The sequence below is a fragment of the Lepisosteus oculatus genome, chromosome 9, assembly GCF_040954835.1.
Source record: "Lepisosteus oculatus isolate fLepOcu1 chromosome 9, fLepOcu1.hap2, whole genome shotgun sequence".
In the NCBI taxonomy this organism is placed as follows: Eukaryota; Metazoa; Chordata; class Actinopteri; order Semionotiformes; family Lepisosteidae; genus Lepisosteus; species Lepisosteus oculatus.
Genome location: NC_090704.1, coordinates 33,210,401 through 33,231,777, shown reverse-complemented (window position 1 = coordinate 33,231,777; position 21,377 = coordinate 33,210,401). Strand labels below are relative to the sequence as shown.

The following is a 21,377-nucleotide window of genomic DNA, read 5'->3' as shown; positions in this document are numbered from 1 at the left end:
CTGTTCACCTGCTGTACTTGGGGAGCAAGGGGGGATTTCAGTTTTGCTTTTAGTTCGTAGTCGTTTCTAGTTCGAGTCTGATCGATCGAGTTGAAGGGATCAATCGCCGAAATCTTACAGCGTCTTTTAGCTAATCCTATCACAATGAAAAAATATATTTCGTGCTTATTCCATGATGTGTTCAACAACTTCATTCTAATAGTGCGCTCACTCATTCACCAACTTTGCTGAGTTAGATGCCCATATTTCTCGTGGGGATTGTGGTGTGTTTTTATTGCTTTGTGAATTTTACTTTAGGGATGTCTAGTTTACTATAAGGGCAAGTTCAGTTCCTTGGGTTTGAAAACACTAGCGAGAAAAAAAAACAACTATTAGCGTTAGTTTTCCTATTGGAGATACTAAGATAAAAGCACATACGTCTTTGGGTTTTATTTAATTTTGCTGTTTTAAGTATGGGTGAAGGAGTTCATGTTGATTGCTAACTCCTGGTCGCTGTGTCATAGGCGTCATACAGTACGTTTGTTGTGACAGCCGGCCCCACCTGTCCAGGTATTTATTTAAATACGGGGGTGGGAATCGGGCACTCGTGTTCATCCTGCTAAGGAACCGGAGAAGAGCTGTGCTGGTGTCCTTTCACTCTCAAGCGAAGTCCAGGACGTCTGGTGAGCTTTGGAGATAAATCTATTCTAGCACACCATTATATCATAAACCCTAACACGTCGTAAAATCGTGACGGCTCACTTGTGAAACATTCACCAGACCTGACTGACGTAAACAAAATATAATTAATAGATACAGTAACTTATGGGTTAGTATAAGCAGGAGCCAACTTCTGCCAACCAAAAAACATGACAGGTCTACATTTTAGATAAGTACAGTATGGGATTTGTACATGTTATTTTTAAGATATAATTGACGTTGATGTAGTGCTAGTAATCTTTTGAAAGATTTATCCACAGCAAAATTCCAAACCAAAGACATTTTTTGTTAAACTGTGGTTGTGGCGATTTCTTAAGAGTGTCTTAAGTCTGAAGGTCTGTAAAATTGCTCTTTGCTAGCGTGGTTGTCTTGGGGGTATGTAGTGAAGTTATCAGAAATATTTAATTAAACTGGCTTAGAACACCAAGTAAAATTCGGAGTGCCTGATAGAAGGTGACATCCGTCGTTTCGATGTAAATAACCTTGACAGTTCAAGAGGATTAACGGAGCCCTTTGCTCAGAGGATTGAAAGAGCTTCAGATCAGAAGTGCTGTCAGGCCCTGCCGCCCACGGAGATTACTGGAGTGCCGCAATCTGTCTCGCGTGTGGTGTGGACGGCGATGTAGCTGCATTAGCAATCCGGTTAGTTAGGGTAACGGCTGTGGAGGGCACGTGCATTGACGGGGTGTCCGTTCCCATCTGCAGTGCTACACGGTGATCTGATGATTTACTGTACGCGGAGATCCAGTCAGAGAAGCAAAAATGAAAGGAATCAACTGTTAGTTTGTCTGAGCTTTGGCGTTGTTCCTCTTAACTTTTCAATATGTTGATAATATGTATTATCGTACAAACCGTACATGTATCACTGTAGCATGAAAGGTGTTTCTTATCAGTAGCACAACACTCTCTCATGTCCAGCTGTTGGTAGAATATATTAACACAATTGATGGAGATTGTAGTTTGTCTCTGTGTCATTTTGCACTGAAATCACTTGAACTAGGTTTTTATCACATTTTTACTGCATGAAGCATCTCCTCAAATCCTGGCCAGAAAGCGTCTTTTAAAGAACTGTCTTGACTGATGGCAATTTCACATGGTAATCTAAAGAATTTTCAAGACCACCTGAAGATAAAAATTAAATAGCAGACAACAGGATATTTTTATCTTTAGCAGAGGTTATAGCTTTTAGATGTCTGCTTGACATCTTCACTGCAGTTATTGACACACTGCACAGTGGTTGACATAGCTGATTTTCAGATTAAAGCAGGGGTCCTCAGTCCTGGTTTTGGGGTCCCAGTGTGTCTGTGTTTTCAGTCCAGCTGGTCTTTTCAACAACTTGAATATTGATCTAAACCCATTAAAGCCTTGTAGAGCCACAACTGAGGTACTGTATATCTTAGTAATGCTACATGGAGCTGAATGTATAGCACCTTTGAATAGCACCAGACCACAGCTCAAATTATCACAAGCAGGTGTTTTCTCATTTTAATCCTGTGACACTGTGTTGCTGAAATAGCACAGACAATTATAGAGTTACAGGACTACCTGAAGGCTAAAGAGCTCTTCTTGGTTCCTTAGTTGCAAACTCCACCTCTCTCCTATAGTAATGAAAATCTTGTGGCAGGCAGGGTGCCAGCAAACCTATATTGTGCTACTAAAGCTTTATTTCTTCCATACACAGCAGCAGTATCCACCCTGGACATTACAATTGTTCTGTAGCTCAGTTTACCTTTCAAGACAGGGCCCTTACCGTAGTGAAGTCTGAGTATTCTATTCATTTAAAACCAGTTACTCCATCAAGGGTCACATACTGTATGGGCTGTATCAGCTTGACGTAACATAAGAGAGAAAGGAATTCCACTTTGCCTCAATTTGAGGTATTTAATTACATTTATATACTGAATAGATGTCATTTTATTTATTGTATATGTAATTCATATGTATATGTTTACACTAACCCATGCTATATAACAATACTTGGGAGATGACACCATCTTATAACATCTCATTGTTACTCTACCTTCTATGGCTAAGGGTCAAAGTGAGCAGCCATAGACAGCTGTTTCACCCTTATTAGGGTTAATGTGTGATATGAGCTTATTAATATTAATGCCCATAATTCTCAGCAACTGCATGCTCTTTAAAGGCTACCATAAACACATCGCAGGGTGCTCCTTGTCAGAAATATTTATTAACTGGTGTGAAATAATCTTTACAAAGACATTTAAAGGAGTTAGTGTACAGATGTTATAAAGATTCAGCAATTTCAAATCCTCCACCAACATTTTTTACTATTATAATAACCTTGAGTGTTATTCATTCCTCTAAATTTGAATTAAAAGACACATTGCTTGCTATTTAATAAATAATTATATCACAGAGAATTAAATTATTGTACACGAGCTGTCAATATGAGTTGTTGCTGTAACTAATCCTTCACATTTACCAATCAAGTGATGACTTTGCAGGTGTTCCTAATTATGGAACATTCTCTCTCTACACATCCGTCAAGCTATATGACTATTTTTGTAGTACACTACTTAAGTATTCAGAAACAACATAAAACAGAATGTTCAAAAATTTAGGTAGAAGCTCACAAAATATTTTTTCCTGCACAAAACACTGAATGAAACAGATCACAAAACTGTCATTTGTCAATTGACAAACCCAGGACTGGAAGAAGCTAGCAAGGATGAACAATTGTTGGAAGATAAAATCATTAATATACTGTATAGAAAGGAGGCAAATGCTGAAATGACAACTGCAGGCAGCAGTTTCAAGTCTCGGCTTCTGTCCATCAACACTATAAAGGTAATTTCTGAGACTCAAAGGACATCTTGCAGATAGAATCTTTTAGAAAGGAGAACAAGACTTCAGGACTGAGAATGTGTGAGGCCATAGGAACTGGACTATAGATTAATGATTATGCTTGATGCAGACAAACTCAGTGTTTTCATTTGGATTTAGTGAGATGACAGTTGATATGTATGAATGAAGACTCTCACAGTGCTGGAGTCCTGGGTTAAATTCCTGGGGTGCTACCTGCATGGAGTTTTTACATTCTCCCTGTGTTTGCATAGGTTTCCATTGTACTCCCACAGCCCAAAGATTAATTGTGTTCTGAGAACATTGGCCCTGCTGTGATTGTTTATGTGTCTGTGTCTGTGTGCGCGTCCCCTTTCGGGTATACCCTGCCTTGCTCCCTCTGCAAGGCTCTGTCTCCCCCACAGCTGTGAACTGGATAAAGAGGTTTGAAAATGGAGGGATGGAGCCTTGCTTGAACAAGAACTGGTGTTTGGTGTTTGAAGGCAGAAAATCCTCAAGTAGTGTTGTAACACAATATGCCATGAATGGTATTTTGACTATAGGAAGACACAAATTCATTCTAATCTGTCATGGTGCCTCTAGTGGTGCAAGACATATTGGTCTGAATGTCTCAGCTGTAATAATTAAAATTGACTTTCAAAAGAAAGAGGAATGTGGACCCGATTCCAAGTTTAGTATCAGTATCACTGAAGTTATCTGAGACTATCTGGGAATAGGTAAAGCATAAGAAAGCTTGCAAGTGAGAATTACTGGAAGGAGCCCACAGTCTGGGCCTCAACCATCTGGCTGGGAAGATTGTTCTGGACACACCCACAACACTTTGTGAAAAAACTGGTTCCCAGGTTTGTCCTAAATAAATTCCCAATTATTTTCCAGTTGTAAGCCTGTGTGTTTGCCTCAGTACTGAGTGTGATGTAATCCCCTGTCTTGACTATATCTATACCCTTTGAGAATTTTGTGTGATTGGATCAAGTCTCCTCAAAATCTCCTTGTTCTAGGTCCCGATGTTCATTGTAAAACATAATCATAACTCTTTTGGATTTAAATTTAATACCTTTTGCATTCTGTCTGCTTTTTCATTGCCTCTCCACAACTTCTTGAAAAGTACATAGAGTACTAGTAGAAAAATCCATATAAACACACAGATCTTTATGGTTTGGTACTCATTCCTACTTCCTACGTGGATCACTTTGAGCTCCTCTGTGTTAAATGTCATCTGCCCATCCCAATCCACAGTGTTGACACACATGCTATTGTTTCACTCCCCCTATTTCTGTATCCTTTTCAAATCTGTCGAGTTTGCTAACTAGATAATTATAATCTAAATTGTTGATGTATGTAAGAAAGAGCAGTGAGTCTAAAACGGATCACTGTGGGACACCACAGCATACACATACTCAATTAGAGGTTAGGGCCCTTACGATGAAATGCTGTTTTCTTTTTTTTAACCAGTTCTTCATCCATATGCATGCATTGCCCAGGATTTCTATGGCTCTTATTTTGAGAATCAACCTACTAAATCCTACTAAAATCGTACTGGAACTCTACAGTGATCACATTGTATAGTTTAGTGGTATCAACTGTAATTGTTACTTGTTCAAAGAATATTGGTAATTCAAACAAGATTTTCCCTTTTCCTAATCCAAGATGACTCTGTCTTAAAAAGCCATTGTTTTGTAAGTATTCTTGTAGTTTATCTCTAGCTATTGTTTCCACAACTTTACAAGTAACGGAAGTAAGTGTTTGGTCTATAGTTTCCTGGTTTAGTTTTGACCCCCTATGTTTTATGAATTGGTGTTACATTTGCAGTTCTCCAGCTTGTGAGTATAGCTCCCATTCTACGTGAGCGCAGAACTATGCTAGCCAGGGATCTACTGTATGGATAACTTACTCATTTCCTTCAGGTTGACTGGGAAAATACTATCAGACCTCTGTGATTTGTTACTTTTAAGTTGATCCAGACTCCACTGAACCTGTCAAGTATACTTAAATACTTAAGTTACCGAACGCTGATGAAGCTTCTTCTATAATACAAATTATTAATTTATTCAATTGTTAAAATTGGTATGAAGTAAATCGTAATTATGTTTTATTAATATTTTTCATGTTCTGTGACTAATCCCACATTAGCTCATAAAGTAATTAAACTTTTTAGGTTTGAAAAAAATCTTTGCAGTATTTTTTGTCTGTGTTTCAACATTGTATTCTTTCTCCCTCTTGGCAATTACTATATCTTTTGCAATGTGCTGTACATTCTCATCAGAAAGCTATTATCAGTCAGCAGCATGAGGATGTGCACTCTCCTGCTCTCGTTTTGTGGGCGGCAAGGGCGGCAAGTGAGTTTCTAGGACGTGATCAATGTAGTGTTGTGCTCTCAGGTTCCATCAGTTTGCTTGTTGTAGCCTGCCTTTTCTGATGCAGCACGACTGGCTGTCCTATCACTGTCTCAAGATGCAACATGACAGAGTGTCAGTTTTCTTGAAATGTCAGGACTTGTGGTCTCCCAGACTGTTTGACTGAGATGTCTTGCCAGGTTAGAAATTGCTGGCTGTGAATGCACTGGACAATGAGTGACTCTTCTTGGGCCTAGTCCAGCCTCCAACATCGTAGCACACAGAGTATCACTCTTGATTACCATTGCAGAGTGGATACTTTTTGTGTTTTTCTTTACTGACATTTAACAGGTTGAATCTCTTAATGATCTGTGTTCAGTATCTCATGAGATGATTTAGTGTTTATGCTTTTGGCTCACTAGAGTATATCAGGATCAGTCATGAATGATCAAATAAAAAAAATTATGTCAAAAAAGATTAATCTGTATCTTGAATCTGCATATTTTATTTAAAATATATAAGCATAGTGTGATTTTTCCTAATGATCAGCAAAAAAAGGCATATTTGAATAAGGCAAATTATTTGGATAACATTTTCTTTATAATCAAGGTGTACTTGAATTGAATGAAGATGTGAAGACAAAGTTTTAGTTTTTAGTTTTCTTATGTATTTGACTAAAAAGTGCAAACATTTTAAAACCTTTGCATAGTAATGCATATATAAATTGTATCATTTTATTTTTTAAAGAAAAGTAAACCTGAACCCAAAGTTAATTTGTTATTTATTTTGTCATTGGCCTTAGTGTTTCTGGAGGTTACAGTGTTTACAGCGAAGCTAAGCATGTTTTATGTTTTACAATATTTTTTGTCAATATCACATTTAAGTAATTATATAATATTTTTGGTCAATTACTTGTGTTAACATTTTATTCCACGAGAGCTCTCCTCACCGTTTTTGTTTGCAAGTATAGAGATTCATGCAGAAGCACATCTTTGAAAAGTTGTGTTTATCGTGGGCACAGGCTGACAGGCCCTTTGGTTCATTTTTCTGGTTGTCTATAAAGTCTGGGACTTCTTGCTCCTCCTTCCTTGAACATATTTGGAAAATATCCGACCTTTCCAACCAACTCTGTTTATCTTACAAAGAATCGTTGCCGCACTCTACAAAAACACTCTCCAGGGCTGATAAAGAGACTGTTTAGTTCCAAAAGGATTGATTGTCTGTATTTTGGTAGAAACACAATGAAAAAAAAGTTGTCAGAGCAGATCCACTGTGTATGGTTGTGTTTGACACCCAACTCGACAGGGGCTGAAAAATTTCTTGTTGTTTCTGACCGAACCTTGTTATAACAGATCTGAAAATAAGAAAGGATACAGATGAAAGGAAACCATTTAATACATCTAGCCAGTTTGGTAGATAGAAGCTAAATAAGCAGAGGATCTCGTTGTTTCTTGAAAGAAGCCAGGGTATCTTCTTCAATATGAGTGGGTAGCCTGTTCAAGATTGCCACAATCTTTTATGTAAAGACGATCCTTCTGTTCATTCACTCCCAGGTAAAACGCTCTGTTTTAAATCATCCAGCCCCGTTTTTTCTAATTGTTTTATAGATCCAGTATTGAAGAGGTTGTCTGTGTTTTGTATCTCTCCCTGGTAACACTTTGCTTACACAGCTTCTTCATGGTCATGTACTCCTAAATCAAAAACTTTGTAAAACTCCTTTTACAAAGGTGTAGAGATCCTCTAGCCTATTTTGGTCATTTATTTATGGACCCCAGGGAGGCGTCATTTCTTGAAGGATGTGTTGGTTTATTTAGTCTAGACACCCTCAACTGTCCACATAAAGAAGATCTCCCGGTTCTCAGTTGTGTATCTTAATTTTCACTTCTGAAGTTGTGGACTGGGTTTTGCTTTTCAGCTATGTAGGAGTATTCCCACGGGTGGCAATGTCGGTTCGGGGTACAGGGCCGGTGTCTCTGTGTGAGCTGATTCCTGTGCCTCCAAGCTCTCACTTGTTTCTCCCGTCTCTGCCGAAGGTCAAATTCTTCCAGCGTTACCACCCGCTCGGCCGAAAGCGTGGGAGTGAGGCAGCCAGCCAAAAATAAGATCCGAAGGCACAACAACCGGCTGTCGACGGTGTTCAGCCGGAGCCCCTACCTGAAGGACGGCCAGAGAGTGGGGGACTCTGCGGTCATGGGTGGGATCCAGGTGACGGACGACCCAGCGGAGCTCTCCATGCAGGTGTCCGCCCCCGGCGTCCTGAAGATCTTTGGCAACGAGATCAGCCAAGGCGCAAACTACAAGAGCGTGCTGGCCACTCCGCGCTCCAGCGCCAAGGAGCTGGTGAAGGAGGCCCTGGAGAGGTGAGGGCTGCTGTTTGTAGAGTAGCAGACAGGAGCTCACCGCAGCTGTTTGGAAAAGGGCTTATGCAGGAACTGACGTCTTCCTTCCCGCTTTTCTGTACACAAATGTAAAATTGTAAAGAGTGCAGGTATGTGAAGAGAGAATGTTGTTATGGAGAAGAGGTAACCGATGCTCTTCAACTGAGGTTCAACTGAAAAGCCTTGAAACTTTCCACGCTTGTGTGAAGAAAGCAGGATGTGAATCTGGGTAGTTTGCTTGTTGAAATTTGCAGATGGAAAAAAAAACTGATAAAAAACATATATACAGTAGTAGGTTAACTGTATTGTTATTAAATTCAGCATTCTCACCAACTGCATTGTGTGACCTACAGCATTCCATTCTGTTTAGTTTTCCAGACATGTATGTTATTCCTTAAGGTGTTCTGAATCCTGTAGGGGAAGATTAAATGCAACTGGCTTTCAAACCACAGTGAACACCATTGCATTGCTGTTTTCAGTAGAGTTTACAAATTACATAGGTACATGTAAGTAGTATATCAGTGATGCTATAGAAACATTGTGTTCTCAAAGTGAAAGTGAGGATAATAGATCTGGAGGGGGAAGCAGTCCTCTGTTTGTTGAGAGCTTAGAGGTTTTAAAAAGCCCTGTGTAAATTATTGCTCTCTATCACTGAGCATTGTAAGCAGATTTGTGGTTTGACCTCATACCATTCCCGAAGAAGGCAACAGTTGTCTAGATGCAGTCCTTGCTTGACTCGCATGGGATGAGGTATGATCTGATAACCTGTGCATGCACACTCTCTTCAGGACATACAGTATTGCATTCCAGCAGAGGGCTGTATATCAAGCAGGGCTTTCTCATTACTTATGAGTCCCCTGCGTGGGGGAGGCTGAAAAAAAACAGCCACTCAGCAAATAGACAGAAGGGTGTCCTCCCTTGTCTGATTGAATCACTGAGCACCAAATCCCTCAGCAATCTGGGATTTAACAAAATTCCAGACTGACCACATTTTTGGCCTTCACCTCACTGTTGGGGGAAAATCTGATGCTCTCAGTGAAAGCTCCTGGTGCACTATGGAAGGTGTTTGGAAGGTTTTAAAATGTCTGTTTTTGTTTTATGCGTTAGGATGTTGTATTTCTGTTACGTACTGTTATATCTGTGTTCTCTTTTTGGACTGTCACTTACCTAAAAAGTCTACATTTTCTACATAAAAATAGCTGAGGTCAGATCCATTTCTGTTCCAGCTCCACAATGAATCACCATCTGCAATACTTCAGCAATCCAAATTGAGTGGTTAAATATAATAACTTATAGATAAATGTTATATCTAGTAACATAGAAAAATCTTTGTATCATTCCTCTAATTCTACTAGAACAAGTTTTATTTAAACAATATATAATTTGCAAATCCCTTTGAAATGTGTGTTTATAAGAAAACAAATCGGTCAATATTCTCTACAGATGTATACGTATTTCATACTATACATCTGATACCTAAAATCAAGGTCAAGTTTACCTTGATTAATTTGCAAAATATAGTATCAGAATAATTACTTGTAATATGAGTCTTATTATGCATGTAGCCTCTGTATATTTTGAACATCATCATCAGGCAGTCAGAAGTATGGTAGGGTGAAATGCTTTGAGGAAAGGCAGAGAAAAGGTGGACAGTCATTCCTTCCTGTATGATCATGGATCAGCATAGTCTTTGGTTGATGATGTTCAATGTCTTGCCAGTGCAGCTTTCTTGGAAATAGAGTTGACCTTGACAGTGGTTCTCTGTTGTCCCCGAAATGGCACCTCCTCACACACCATTCCAATTTAAAACAGGTACTCGCTGGACAAGGCTGAGGCTGGGGACTATGTTCTGTGTGACGTGATTGGAAGGACTGGGGAGGACCACCAGTGGAGGACAGAGTGCTTTCGAGTGGTGGGCGACCATGAGAAGCCCCTCATGCTGCAGTCACTATGGAAACCCAAGGAAGGCTTCTCCCGGCGGTTTGAGATTCAGAGAAAGTCCAGTGTGGAGGAGAAGACTGCCAGGGAGAAAGACACGCTTACGGCAGGTAGAGGTCAACATGTTGGTGCTAAAAGACATCATTGCCACTGAAGTAATGCTTATATTAAGGAAGCTTCTCTATTGAGAAGAATAAAAAAAAAATATAGGACACAAATGACAGAGTTTTGATTGTTCAGTTGTTCCTTGTTTTAATCATTTTATATGTGTGAAGCCTCAATGGTTGCAAAATGTTCCTTTAACAGGAGAAATATAATGTGTAAAATATCCAGAGAAATAAATCTTAGCCAATTTTGACTTGCTTTTCAGTAGGTAATGTTCTTTTGAAATTTTGGAAATGGGATTTATGGTACAAAACAGTTCCAGAAGAAATTATAGCTAAGGGTCTGTACCATGGATGTCTGATTCCAGTATCCCAAGAAGCAGTCTTTAGGGTGTAGAGAACTAAGATTCTGAACTGCTTCAATTGTTTGCTTATATTAATAGAATAAACACCCATTTATCTCATGATTATCTGCAAACACTTATAAAATCAACAGAACTCTGGTTCTGACATCAAGTTGCACATATAGTAACACTCTGTCCCCAGTTTCCCCTGTGTACATTTCAAACTTCCATTTCCACTAATTCATGTATTAGCAGTTCAGTGCGTTTGTCAATAGCCAACTAAGAGAAAAGGTATCCATCAGTATTCAATTGAATATGTTCTTGTTCGGTAATTGGAGAACTTACAGAAACTGAGGCTTTCCTTGACTCATTTTTGAGAGCATTGAATATCATTACTAAATACTCATTTCCCTAGTAGATTGAAGACTGCTGTTGTTGAAAATTCCACCTGATCAAGCATAGTTTTGGAAAATTTCTAAATATGACAGTTGTTACCCTGCCCTGCCATGCAAATGTAGAAACATAGGAAAGGTAAGAACTGAAAGGAGGCTTTACCGTGCATGACAACATATTTGGTTGGTAGTTGCTACTGGATTGACAACCAAAATGGCCATGTGCCATATTCCCGCAACCCCTTGTTGGTTATGGTCTGTTCTGGCCTGCTCTTATCCATTCTTCAATGCCATTTGGGTTGACCATATTGACCGCAGCTGCTTGAAGGAGGAGGGGGCTGCAGACATGACCACCCAGCAGTGTTTGGGTAAATTCCAGTGTTCCAGTTCCTGCCTCAAACTAATTCCCAGTTCCAATTCTGTTAAGAAAAACAAACGGAATTTGAATGAGAAATGGTTTGAGAAAGGGATTTGACATGGAAAAGCCAGAATTGACCCCGTCTTGGTGTCTAGAGTCTTTATATAATATATAAAGCGTGAAAACTTTTAAACTTAATCCTCTTGAGGTAGCTGATAGCTCCTTGACAGTAAGTCTAGAAGATCCTTAAGGTGTTTTATTTGACTGTAAATTTACCCTGAAGAGGAAGGGGAGAAAGGAATATCAAAACCTATATTGTCTGTCCAAGTCATTTAGAATTTTTTTCATGCTTTGGGGGAGCTCAGTTTTTCGAGCTAAATATGCCAGTTTCGGGGTTGGGGAGGAAGGCAGGTGAAGAACGTCAATGGGTTTTGGGGAGAGGCGGCTGGTTTAAAAGCGGCACTCTGCAGTTTTCCTTCGAGAGGGAGCACTGTCCTTTCAGTCACATTTGGTGATGATATCCATCTCCATCATGGTAACCAACCCGCCAGCAGGAGAGGGGGGTCAGAGGTCTTTCGGAGATAAAGGAATACAGAAACGTGCAGGTTTAAGATAAACAGCAGGAACCAGAGGGCTGGCTCTCTGAGAGTGAAAACAGCCTGAGTGGTTCCCTTTATCTGCTGTCTTTATTTTCTGAGTGGCTCGTGGGTTTGGCTGGCTCAGGACTCCTGAAGACCCCACCCCAAGAGCAGGACTCTCTCACTCTCGCAGAGGAAGTGAAAAATGTCAACCTGTCAGTTGTTTTTCTTTCCATCAAGGCTTGCTTCCTGCACATCGAAGTGCACTCTGTTGACTTTGGCTGACCCCTGTTGTGTTCAGTGGGGTTTAGTGAGACTTTTCTGGGGAGGAGCTGAGCAGCAGTAATGAGCTCCTATGTCTTTGGCAAAACAATGCGAGAACACCCATTTCCACAGCCGATAACGCCTACTGAGACCGGCTGAAGGCTGGGTTCCTGTAAATTCCTCGGCGGATATAATGGATTGAACTTGAATCTGTTTATGTTTTAATGACTCGAGTTCTGTTTAATTTTTCAAACAAGTTGATACTTTGTGGAACATGATTGAATTCCTCACAGTGAAGGAAATTGAATTGGTTGCAAGCTAACTCTATTTGGAACATGGCAGAGTTTGTGTTGTTTTATACTTAGTCCAAAGCAGACTGAAAGTTGAGTATTGTGTCTGTATGAGGTGAAATTTCTTGACAGTCTTGCAACTCAGAAGTTCCCGTCAGCAGGACTGTGTTTAAAAGAGGTCGCTTTCAGTTAAAACATCTATCCAAAATTAAAATTTAAGAATGATATACTTCTAAAAAAATATTATGGTTGGAACAGCCACTAGCAGATCATCATTAGTGCTATGAGAGAAGTTCTGCTACTACTGTATGTACATTTTTGCACTCTCCTAGGCAGGGGGTGAAAAGTTTGTCTTTAATATTAGGATCCTCAGGGGAGTTTTAAACATCTTTAATAAAGTATTTCTCACCACCTTTCTCAAACAGCCTACAAGAACGCTCTGGTGTTTCTGCTGGACAGAAACCAAATGAGTGAGATTGGATAGGAGAATGGAAGCGGATGTTAAAGTGAGAGGGCAGCATGGGGAAAGTCATGTAGTATGGAAACAACAGGTGTAAAGCAGTATGGTAAGCGAACATACAGGCTATTGGTAACCATGACAACAAAAGTTAAACTCTGTCTTGGTTTGGTAAGCCACAGGATTATAGGGCCAGTGTCGTTCACATTTACTAGGGTAAAATATCATAGGCTCCTTTTGGACATTGGGAAGAGGATCCTTTTTTCTTTCATGATGTGTCATGATGGGAAAAAAAAAAGTTGAAGATGAAGAACAACTTGGACATGTTCATGTTCAAACTGCTGAGCAAGAGGAGTCTCAGTTCCTTCTCTGCGGAAAAGGGCTTATAAGCAGTTATTGTGCATCTTTAATTTTAACATATTTCAGCTATTTCATATATTATCTTTATAATTAAAATGAACGTATCGGGTGGTTTGGTCCTTACAGCTGCTGTCTCACAGCCCTTGAGTCCTGGGCTTCACTCTGGCCTGGGATGCTTCCCCCCCCATACAAACTATATGGAGTTTGCACGTTCTCCATGATGACATGGGTTTTCTGGGGTTGTTTCAGTTTCCTGCCACTTCCCATAGACCTGAGTGTCTCGGTTAATTTGTATCTTATATTTGTCTGTGTGTGTGAGTGCATATAATAATTTAAATACCCAATTTAGAGGCATCCCCTCCCCTCCAGGGTGTAGTCCTTCTTGGCTCCTGTTACATGGCCCTTACCAGGTTTAAGCAGCTTCCTGAAAATGAATGAATGGACTTCAGAACCACGCGCTTTGAAACGCACTGCTTGCGCCTAATCTAGAGCATCAGTTGGAAAGATAGCAGTTCTGGTACCTTTCTGTCATTTCTCAGGCATCAACGCCCAGGCTCGCAAGCTGCAGAAAATCAGGTCCCGGGTCACCTCTGCATTCATCGACGGCAACGTCAACAGCAGCCTGGCGCTGTGGAGGAGTGTGAGCGAGATGGACCTGTCTGTGAAGTCCAAGGACCCCCACAAGGCCAAGCCCCTCCTGCTGGAGGACACGGAGCCGGAGGCGGACAAAGAGGCCCAGTGTCTGCGGATGGAGAAGGAGGAGACGGAGAGCAGCGACGACAACGCCACACAGTACTCCATTCACCCCCCTTTCGACTTCCCTTACTTCCTCCTGCTGCAGGGCTACAGTTACAGACAGGTAGGAGCCCCTGTTCTGGCGGGGACACACTGGGGCACTGTTTCTCAGGGCATACTGGGGTACCTCTGCATGCCCTCGAACACTGGAGAAAAATGTTGTTCTTCATACAGTACCAACCAAAGTTACTGCACGATCCCCATCATAGTTGTTGTTTTTTCTTTTGAAACCAAAGAACACTTTCATACCTGAGCAAGATGTGGTCAGTTTTAAATTCCAATGGTGTTAGAAAAGACTGGGCCAGGGCTAATTCAAACATTCCTTTCATCTGGGTGCTTCATGCCAGGGTAAAGTTGCTCTTAAGGGGTCTTCAGACCAAGCTTCGTATCTTTGTACAGAAGTCGCTAGTTCTTAAAAACTAAGTTAGCAACACCAGAATCTGTTCATGCTGATGTATCGGCCAGTTTCTTATAGCAAGAGAGTTGTTCTCAGCTGGTGACATTGTGTATTTCCAGTGTCTTTAACACTCCAGGAATAATGAAAGAGGAAGGTTTCTGTGGTATAAAGTGGCAGTGAGAGACAAAATTCCCTGAACATTTTTCCACTGTGGTGATAAAAATATCAAATCTTAGCTGTCTTTGGTTTGTAAGCAACCCAAGGATCTCAGCAAATAACAGAATTCTTTGTGTTGTTTAGTCCAGCCTTTTACTCTGATACAGTATGTTGAAGATGAACAATGTAATCTCGTTGTGTTTTCCTCTCCCAGCTCTCACTTGAAGATTCAATTTTGATTTGATTAATTAAACACATATAATACAGATTTGGAGCAGCAGAGGTGAGTTCTACTGCATAGCAGTTTGATCTGTTTCAGGTTTTGTCATACAGAATACTGATGTGCTGCTGAATTATTGTAACTCCATGTCTTCCTGTGTGTTGGAAGTTGAATTTCACAACCTAGGCTGGAGAAAAATGGGCTCTGAGTCTTAGATACATATTGTAGTTTATACCATTCAGAAATGAAACACTTTGGTGAGGCAAAAGCTTCCAGCTGAGCAAAACCAGTTGGCCGATTGAAAGATTTTATAAATCTTTCACTTTTCATTAAATAGTTCTGTGGAGAGAGAATATTGACTGTGATCCCTATAATTGAGCAAGCTTTGAGATACACTGAAATTAGAATGACCAGGAAATGTTTTATTGTGACCTGAAATGTACCCTTTAAAAGTTAATGGGCATACAGACATTTTCCCTTGGCAGCAGGTAATTGTAAAAGCATTGTGGTTACAGAAAGATATTTCACCATGGATTTTACATGAATAGTCTGCGATTTCCCTGCGATTATGGTTGCAGACGATGGGTGGGATCCACCTGAAGGGAACAGAGGTTGTTTATTGTGTTCTGAGAGGCAGTGTATAGCTGCTGTCATCCCACACAACATAAGGGATCTTAATCCTGAAATGGAGCAATATGCCTGTCAGTTGAAGCTATCCAGGAAGGTAAAGTTCAGCCCTTATATTGTGATACCATCTCTATACACTTCAATGGTTTTCAAATTCAAACCCACATAAGTGGTTTGTTTTGCAAGAAGAGCATTTGCAACTGAAAAAAAATGTGTATTTTAATGTCATTTTTATGTTGTAGTGGATTATGTCAATTCTAGGCATGCTGAAGTCTGCTCGTGCCGTAGATGCCTTTATTCTAACTTAACAAAGCAGCACAATCCAAACTTGACAGCCTTTGTCTTGAAATGTATTAGGTTCATGCGCACTGACGAGAACATTCACAGAATAAGGCCTGGATTAAAACATAAAAAGTGTTCTAGCCAGATCAGAAGTGTTGTTTTCTTTTTGCTGAAGAAAACTGCATGGTGAAACAGAGTTATTTCAGAACAACAATGGTGACATTCAAGGGAAGCATTCAGAAGTCCCTTCACCTGAATCAGATTTCATTCTGTTTTTCTTCCATTGTCCTATAGCGATATTTCTTCCCTCTGTGGACTTATCAAAGAACACGGTCTGTCTTCCTCTGCTCCTCTGGTTTTTCAGTTGAGCTGTTATCTTCTGTTCCTACAGCACAGAGCTTTATCTGGAGGGAGTTGAGTTCAAGGCAGGGCACTGTGATCTGTTTTATCCTCTTTTGACTTTGCAGGCAAAGCAGTGCTGAAAAAAAACCTTAACGCTTAACTGTAATTTCTCTCTCTACAGTGTGTAGTAGTTAGAATGAATTAAAGCTCATGGAAAATTGCAGAAAGCTTAAAGAAAATGCAGATAATGATTGAATGTATAAGAGAACATCCTGGGAACTGCCAAGTTGAAATGAGCACTTTGCCAAATCCATTGCATATAGGAATTATAAGTCTTCAGCTGTCTGAGACCATAAGCTCAGTAAAGCATAGAATTGCAAGGTGTGTTTTAAGTATAAATCATTTATATACTTTTCTGGGTCAATATTCATTTTGTCTGCCTTGCTTTTATAGTAGACCTTAGTGAGATTAATTGCAATGGCAGGCTTAGCCCATCTGAACTTTGCAAGTGCATTTTGCTGTGGCGAGTATGTTCTCCTTGTCTTACATCACTGAAAGTTTGCCAGAAGCTCCTTTGTGAAGGAAGTGATGAGCGGTGCCCAGTGCTTTTGTCACGATAGGATTGGCCCAGGATTGCCCTCAGCAATCACACTTATAACGCATAAATCAGTACAAAGGCATTCTGGGGAAGATTTACTCGGGTTCAGGTTTTTCAGGTTCGTGCAGTGTGTATTTTTTGATAAACCTGCCTTTCCTGGTCGCAGATCACAAGTCATCCGAATCCGCAGATGTAGCTGCTGTGACGTTATTAATAATTATTGCTGTGTAGTGATTTTATGCATTGGTGTTCAAAATGTTTAGTGTCAGCATATAGCAGGTTCTCCCTGTATCTTGCTGAAGGCAGGTGTGTTGTGCCATATTTAAGCATTAAAATGTGTGTCCAATCATGTGTGGATATGGCGGAATTGTTAACTTTTGTCCGATTTGGACGCATTCAAATGAACTAAAAAGTGAAAACTATGTTCACTTTCAGTGCTTGTGTAGTTTTTGAATTATAATTGTCAAACATGTAATCTCAACAGCTCTGGCATTTAATCCATTCTTGAGGTAACTGAAAATTGTAGTATGTAGTTTTGATACAGTGTTGAGCAAATTGCCTAAATCAGTTTGGAATGCTTCTTCACCTACAGTATGTGTCTTGTGGATTTTTTTCCATTTTAATGTTAACTAGCAGTACTCACCCTGAATCCAGGCCAGTTCAATTCTTGATTTGTTATGGTTTGCAGCACCCTCCAGTTCTTGACAAAAACTGTTGCTGTGGAGCCAGATCCTAACCACAGAGAGCAGTCCTGGTTTGGAGCTGCCCAGATAACTGTTTCTAGCCACTGGAGCAACATACACAGCTCCACTGTCTCCTGATTAGCCCTGCTCTGCTCTGTCAGTAGAAGCTTGGCTGAATAAAAGAGCCCATCCTGTGAATGGGATTTGTGTTACAGGCTGTAATGACCACACTTCCTGAGCAGTTGAGTGACAGATGTTCCTCATATTGTTGGTATCCAGCCGGCCACCTTATCAGATCCCACCTTCCCAGCTTTCCTGTCTCGGGATTCATAAAGCAGGCTGTGCCATGATTCTGGCACAGTCCTGGATTTGGAATTGGCACACCTTTCTTCTTTTGACAAGAAACCACAATGACAAGACAGGATACCAAGATTATTCAGACTCTGGCTTTGAGCTCCAGTCTCTATTGTAACCTTTAGAGAGAGCCCAGTCCCAAGTTTTCTTTTGGTATGTCCTTCATTGTGTTGTGAAAATCTACTAGCCTCATTCATTGAATTTTAAATGCCCCCTTTTTGGCATTTATACTGCTGTGAAAACTGTTGTCATGTGTTGTGTACACATACCTTGACACTAGTTGAAAGTTAAATGCTGAAGCTTTCCCTGTTGAATAGGCCACTAACCTTGACTGACATGAATGCCACACACAATAATCGCCCTTGTTTGGACAGGCTGGGAATCTCTGTGAAACAAGGACTAAGTCTCTAGAGGAGTGAGACAAGTAGATCTTTCTTTTCAATAGCAAGAGACAAACAGACATCTTTGGTCATCTTGGCTCTCTCTCTAGTACTTCAGCATAATATAACAGAATTGAGAGGAAGCTAATTGACCAGTCTTGTTCGTCTGGTTGCTAGTAGACTTGTCAGCATCGCTTTACTTGAAAGCGGCTAACAAAACCCTCGTAAACACTGCAGTACACAATATAAAAACATGCATAATCCTTTACAGACGTTTCTACAGGCACAACATTATTTGCCACCATTCATAACAAGACAGTGAAAGTGATTATTTCAGTGAAAGATAAGAGCAGAGCTCCAGGGAGGGAGAATTCAGGTGAAAATGATGGGAAGACACTGGTAAAGACTTTCTGCAGATACAGCTCAATAGATATGCTCCTGGTGTCTTTTGGAAAATAAAATTTTACAAGCCCAGTTTTTGTGCATCTTGTTTTATCGTGTTGTGTAGTGTTCTGATGGTGGTTTTTAGCTTTATTCAAGCTAAGGGTTTGCCGGCATTATCATTAGAGATTGAAAAAAAGAGTTAGCGGGAGGTCAATGCATAATTGAAATGAAAGGAGAAATCAATGAATGCTTCCAGAACTGCAGCCAAGCCTTTCGCTGTTGGACTAACTTGAAATGGTGACACACACCTCTTGGGCAAGAAAATTAGGGATAGGATTTGTGACATACTCTTTGCCAAAGTCTCATTTGATCCTCCTGTTGTGAAAGGAAGCATAAACCTCTCAGAGCTACAAATCAAAGCATTGAGCTGGAATAAACTCTCAGCGTCCTGGATTAACCATCACAGCTGTTGAGCTGTGTGTCAACATTGGGTTGCCTCTCTTAGAATGTGGCCCGCGCTGCTCTTCCATTGTAAGATTATGTTCAATTTGTCTGAAGCGTGGGCAGTATGGTGACGTAGTGGTTAGCATTGTACAGTTTGTTCTAATGTTTTTGTATGGGTTTCCACTGGTAACTTCGGTGTCCTCCCAAAGTCCAAGTACATACTGTTAGGTTAACTGGCTTCTGGGGACATTCACCGTGGTGTGAGTGTATGTTCCCAGCAATTGATTGGCTTCCCTTCCAGGCATGCATCCTGCTATATGCTTGTTCCTTGCTGGGATAGGCTCCAGCTCCCTTGCAGCCCTGAATTGGATAAAGCAGTTAGAAAATGGGTGGGTGGATGTTTTTAATGCTGTATTGTCCAATAAATTGCATTCCAGAGTCCATGTCAGAACTGAGTTCACATCTCGAGCCTGAAGATTGCAAAGGAAACTCAACTGGGGTTTCTGGTGCATCTTCATACAAGGGGCAGATTTTTAGTTGTTAAAAAATCACAAACAGTTGTTGTTAAGGCTCACAAACAAGATTGTTTCTTTAGATCAGAATATTCCAGACCTGGTCCTAGAATTTTATTCCGGCTCAGCTCTTGATTATTCAACCATTCTATTCCATTTTGCTCTCGCACTGATTTGTAGGCCTCAGCGTGACCAGAATAGATGCATGAATGCCCTCGCACAGGAGCGATAACCACCCTGGTTCAGCAGGAGAGTAAAACCTGAGAGCTTTATCTATCAAGAGTAGGCCAAAGGTCTTGATCTGTGTCGGTGTGTTTATGACGTGGGTCCCATCTGTGTTTTCCAGGATTTCGTCATTTACTTACTGAGCGGGGTGACCCACATTTTTGGGCGATGCAGCGAGCACTCAACCGGGGAGGATGTAGAGCACCTCAAAGTGGACATCCTGCTCTCTGCCCCGGACGTCCTGCCTCAGCACTGCTGCGTGCGTCGCCTGGAGACCCCCGGCCAGGGGGACAGAGCCAAGAGGACGGTGACACTGGCGCGGCCGCTCCACGGCGCCCCCGTGACTCACAACGGCGCCCCCCTCAAAGACGAGGCTGAGCTCCGACCGGGGGACCTCCTGGGGCTGGGCGACCATTACGTCTTCATGTTCAAGGACCCCATTGCCCCCGCCGCCAACCAGAGACCCGCGTGGCTGATGTCGCACGCCCCTGGCTCGACGGGCACCTGCAGAACGTGCGGCTCTGCCCTGAAGTCCAAAGCTGCCTATCTGAGACCGCTGCCCCTGCTGAAGGACCCCGACGGGGAAGACCTCTCCCTCCCGTACGACCCCGGGCACGAGGACCAGCTGCTTAGGAGGATCATCCACCTGACCGACCCCAAGGGAAGCGACCCCTGCCTCACCCCGGCCTTCCTGCTGTGTCTTTGCATCCAGCACGCGGCCACTTCCCTGGAGATGGCTGACATCCGCAGGCTTCTGCTCAGGATAGCCAGCCAGGTCCAGACAGCCATGTGGGTATGTATCTGTAGGGCTGAGTCTGTCAGAACCAGTTGGCGATGTCCTCCCAGAACTGTGGGGAAAAGCGTAGTTGTGTCCGCTTGGAAACGCCACTCTGCAATTTCAGAAACGTTTCAACATTCTCTTGGAACTCATTTGAATTGCTAAAGCTCTGCACTACTGTATCAATTGAACTACTGTATCAATGTATACCACATTGTCCTCCACTAGGGCCTTAATTATTCAACTTTGTTCTTTTTAAAATAAGATTATTTTTTTCTCATAAACCGTAGTGAGAACTCTATGTCAAGTGACAGAATGCTTTAATCCAAAGCTGTTTCTTGGGATTACAAATACCTATTATGATTTTTGAATATATATTTTGGTACATATATACTATTGAATACTAGAACATAGTATAAGTATAGAATACTAGAATAAAGCCTCGAGTTCAAGGTTATAGGGGTTGTGTTACCGCCTGTGATTTGAACCCACAGCCCTCTGGTCAGGAGTCCAGAGTTCTGCCAACTTGCCTCATTGCTGCCATCTTAAACAATGACAGCTCTGTGCTTTATTTTGTTTCTGTATGAATAATTCTTGTGGCAGACAGCAAGTGATCTAACTACCTGCAGTGAAAGAATGCTTGGAAATCCTTTTCTGCAAGATACAGAACACCCATGCTGTGTCCCAGTATGGGTGAATAAAGAAAAAAAAAACACTTTTCCTTTTCAGTTGTTTGATAGGTAAAAGAAGGATGAAGTGTCTGTGTCTTAGTGTTTCAAAAATGTTTCTTTAATGAATATATATCACTCATATTTAATTAAAGTGTTATGCCTCTTAAGTTTATCTTAATTTATATCCCAAAAAGGAAAATGCCCTGAT

At 41.1% G+C, this 21,377-nt stretch overlaps 1 protein-coding gene across 5 annotated transcripts in view; it reads left to right on the top strand.

The window, feature by feature from the left end:
- radil2b (Ras association and DIL domains 2b) overlaps window positions 1–21,377 on the top strand; it is a 64,932-nt gene that overhangs the window by 1,020 nt on the left and 42,535 nt on the right. For all 5 annotated transcript variants that reach the window (XR_001479434.2, XR_001479433.2, XR_001479432.2 and 2 more), the window contains exons 2-5: window positions 7,892–8,218; window positions 10,049–10,284; window positions 13,861–14,180; window positions 19,842–20,513. Coding sequence is in view for 1 of the 5 variants with exons in the window: in XM_015356175.2 (XP_015211661.2) it covers window positions 7,892–8,218; window positions 10,049–10,284; window positions 13,861–14,180; window positions 19,842–20,513 (1,555 nt within the window). In the remaining 4 variants the exon portion in view is untranslated. The remainder of the gene's footprint in view (window positions 1–7,891; window positions 8,219–10,048; window positions 10,285–13,860; window positions 14,181–19,841; window positions 20,514–21,377) is intronic.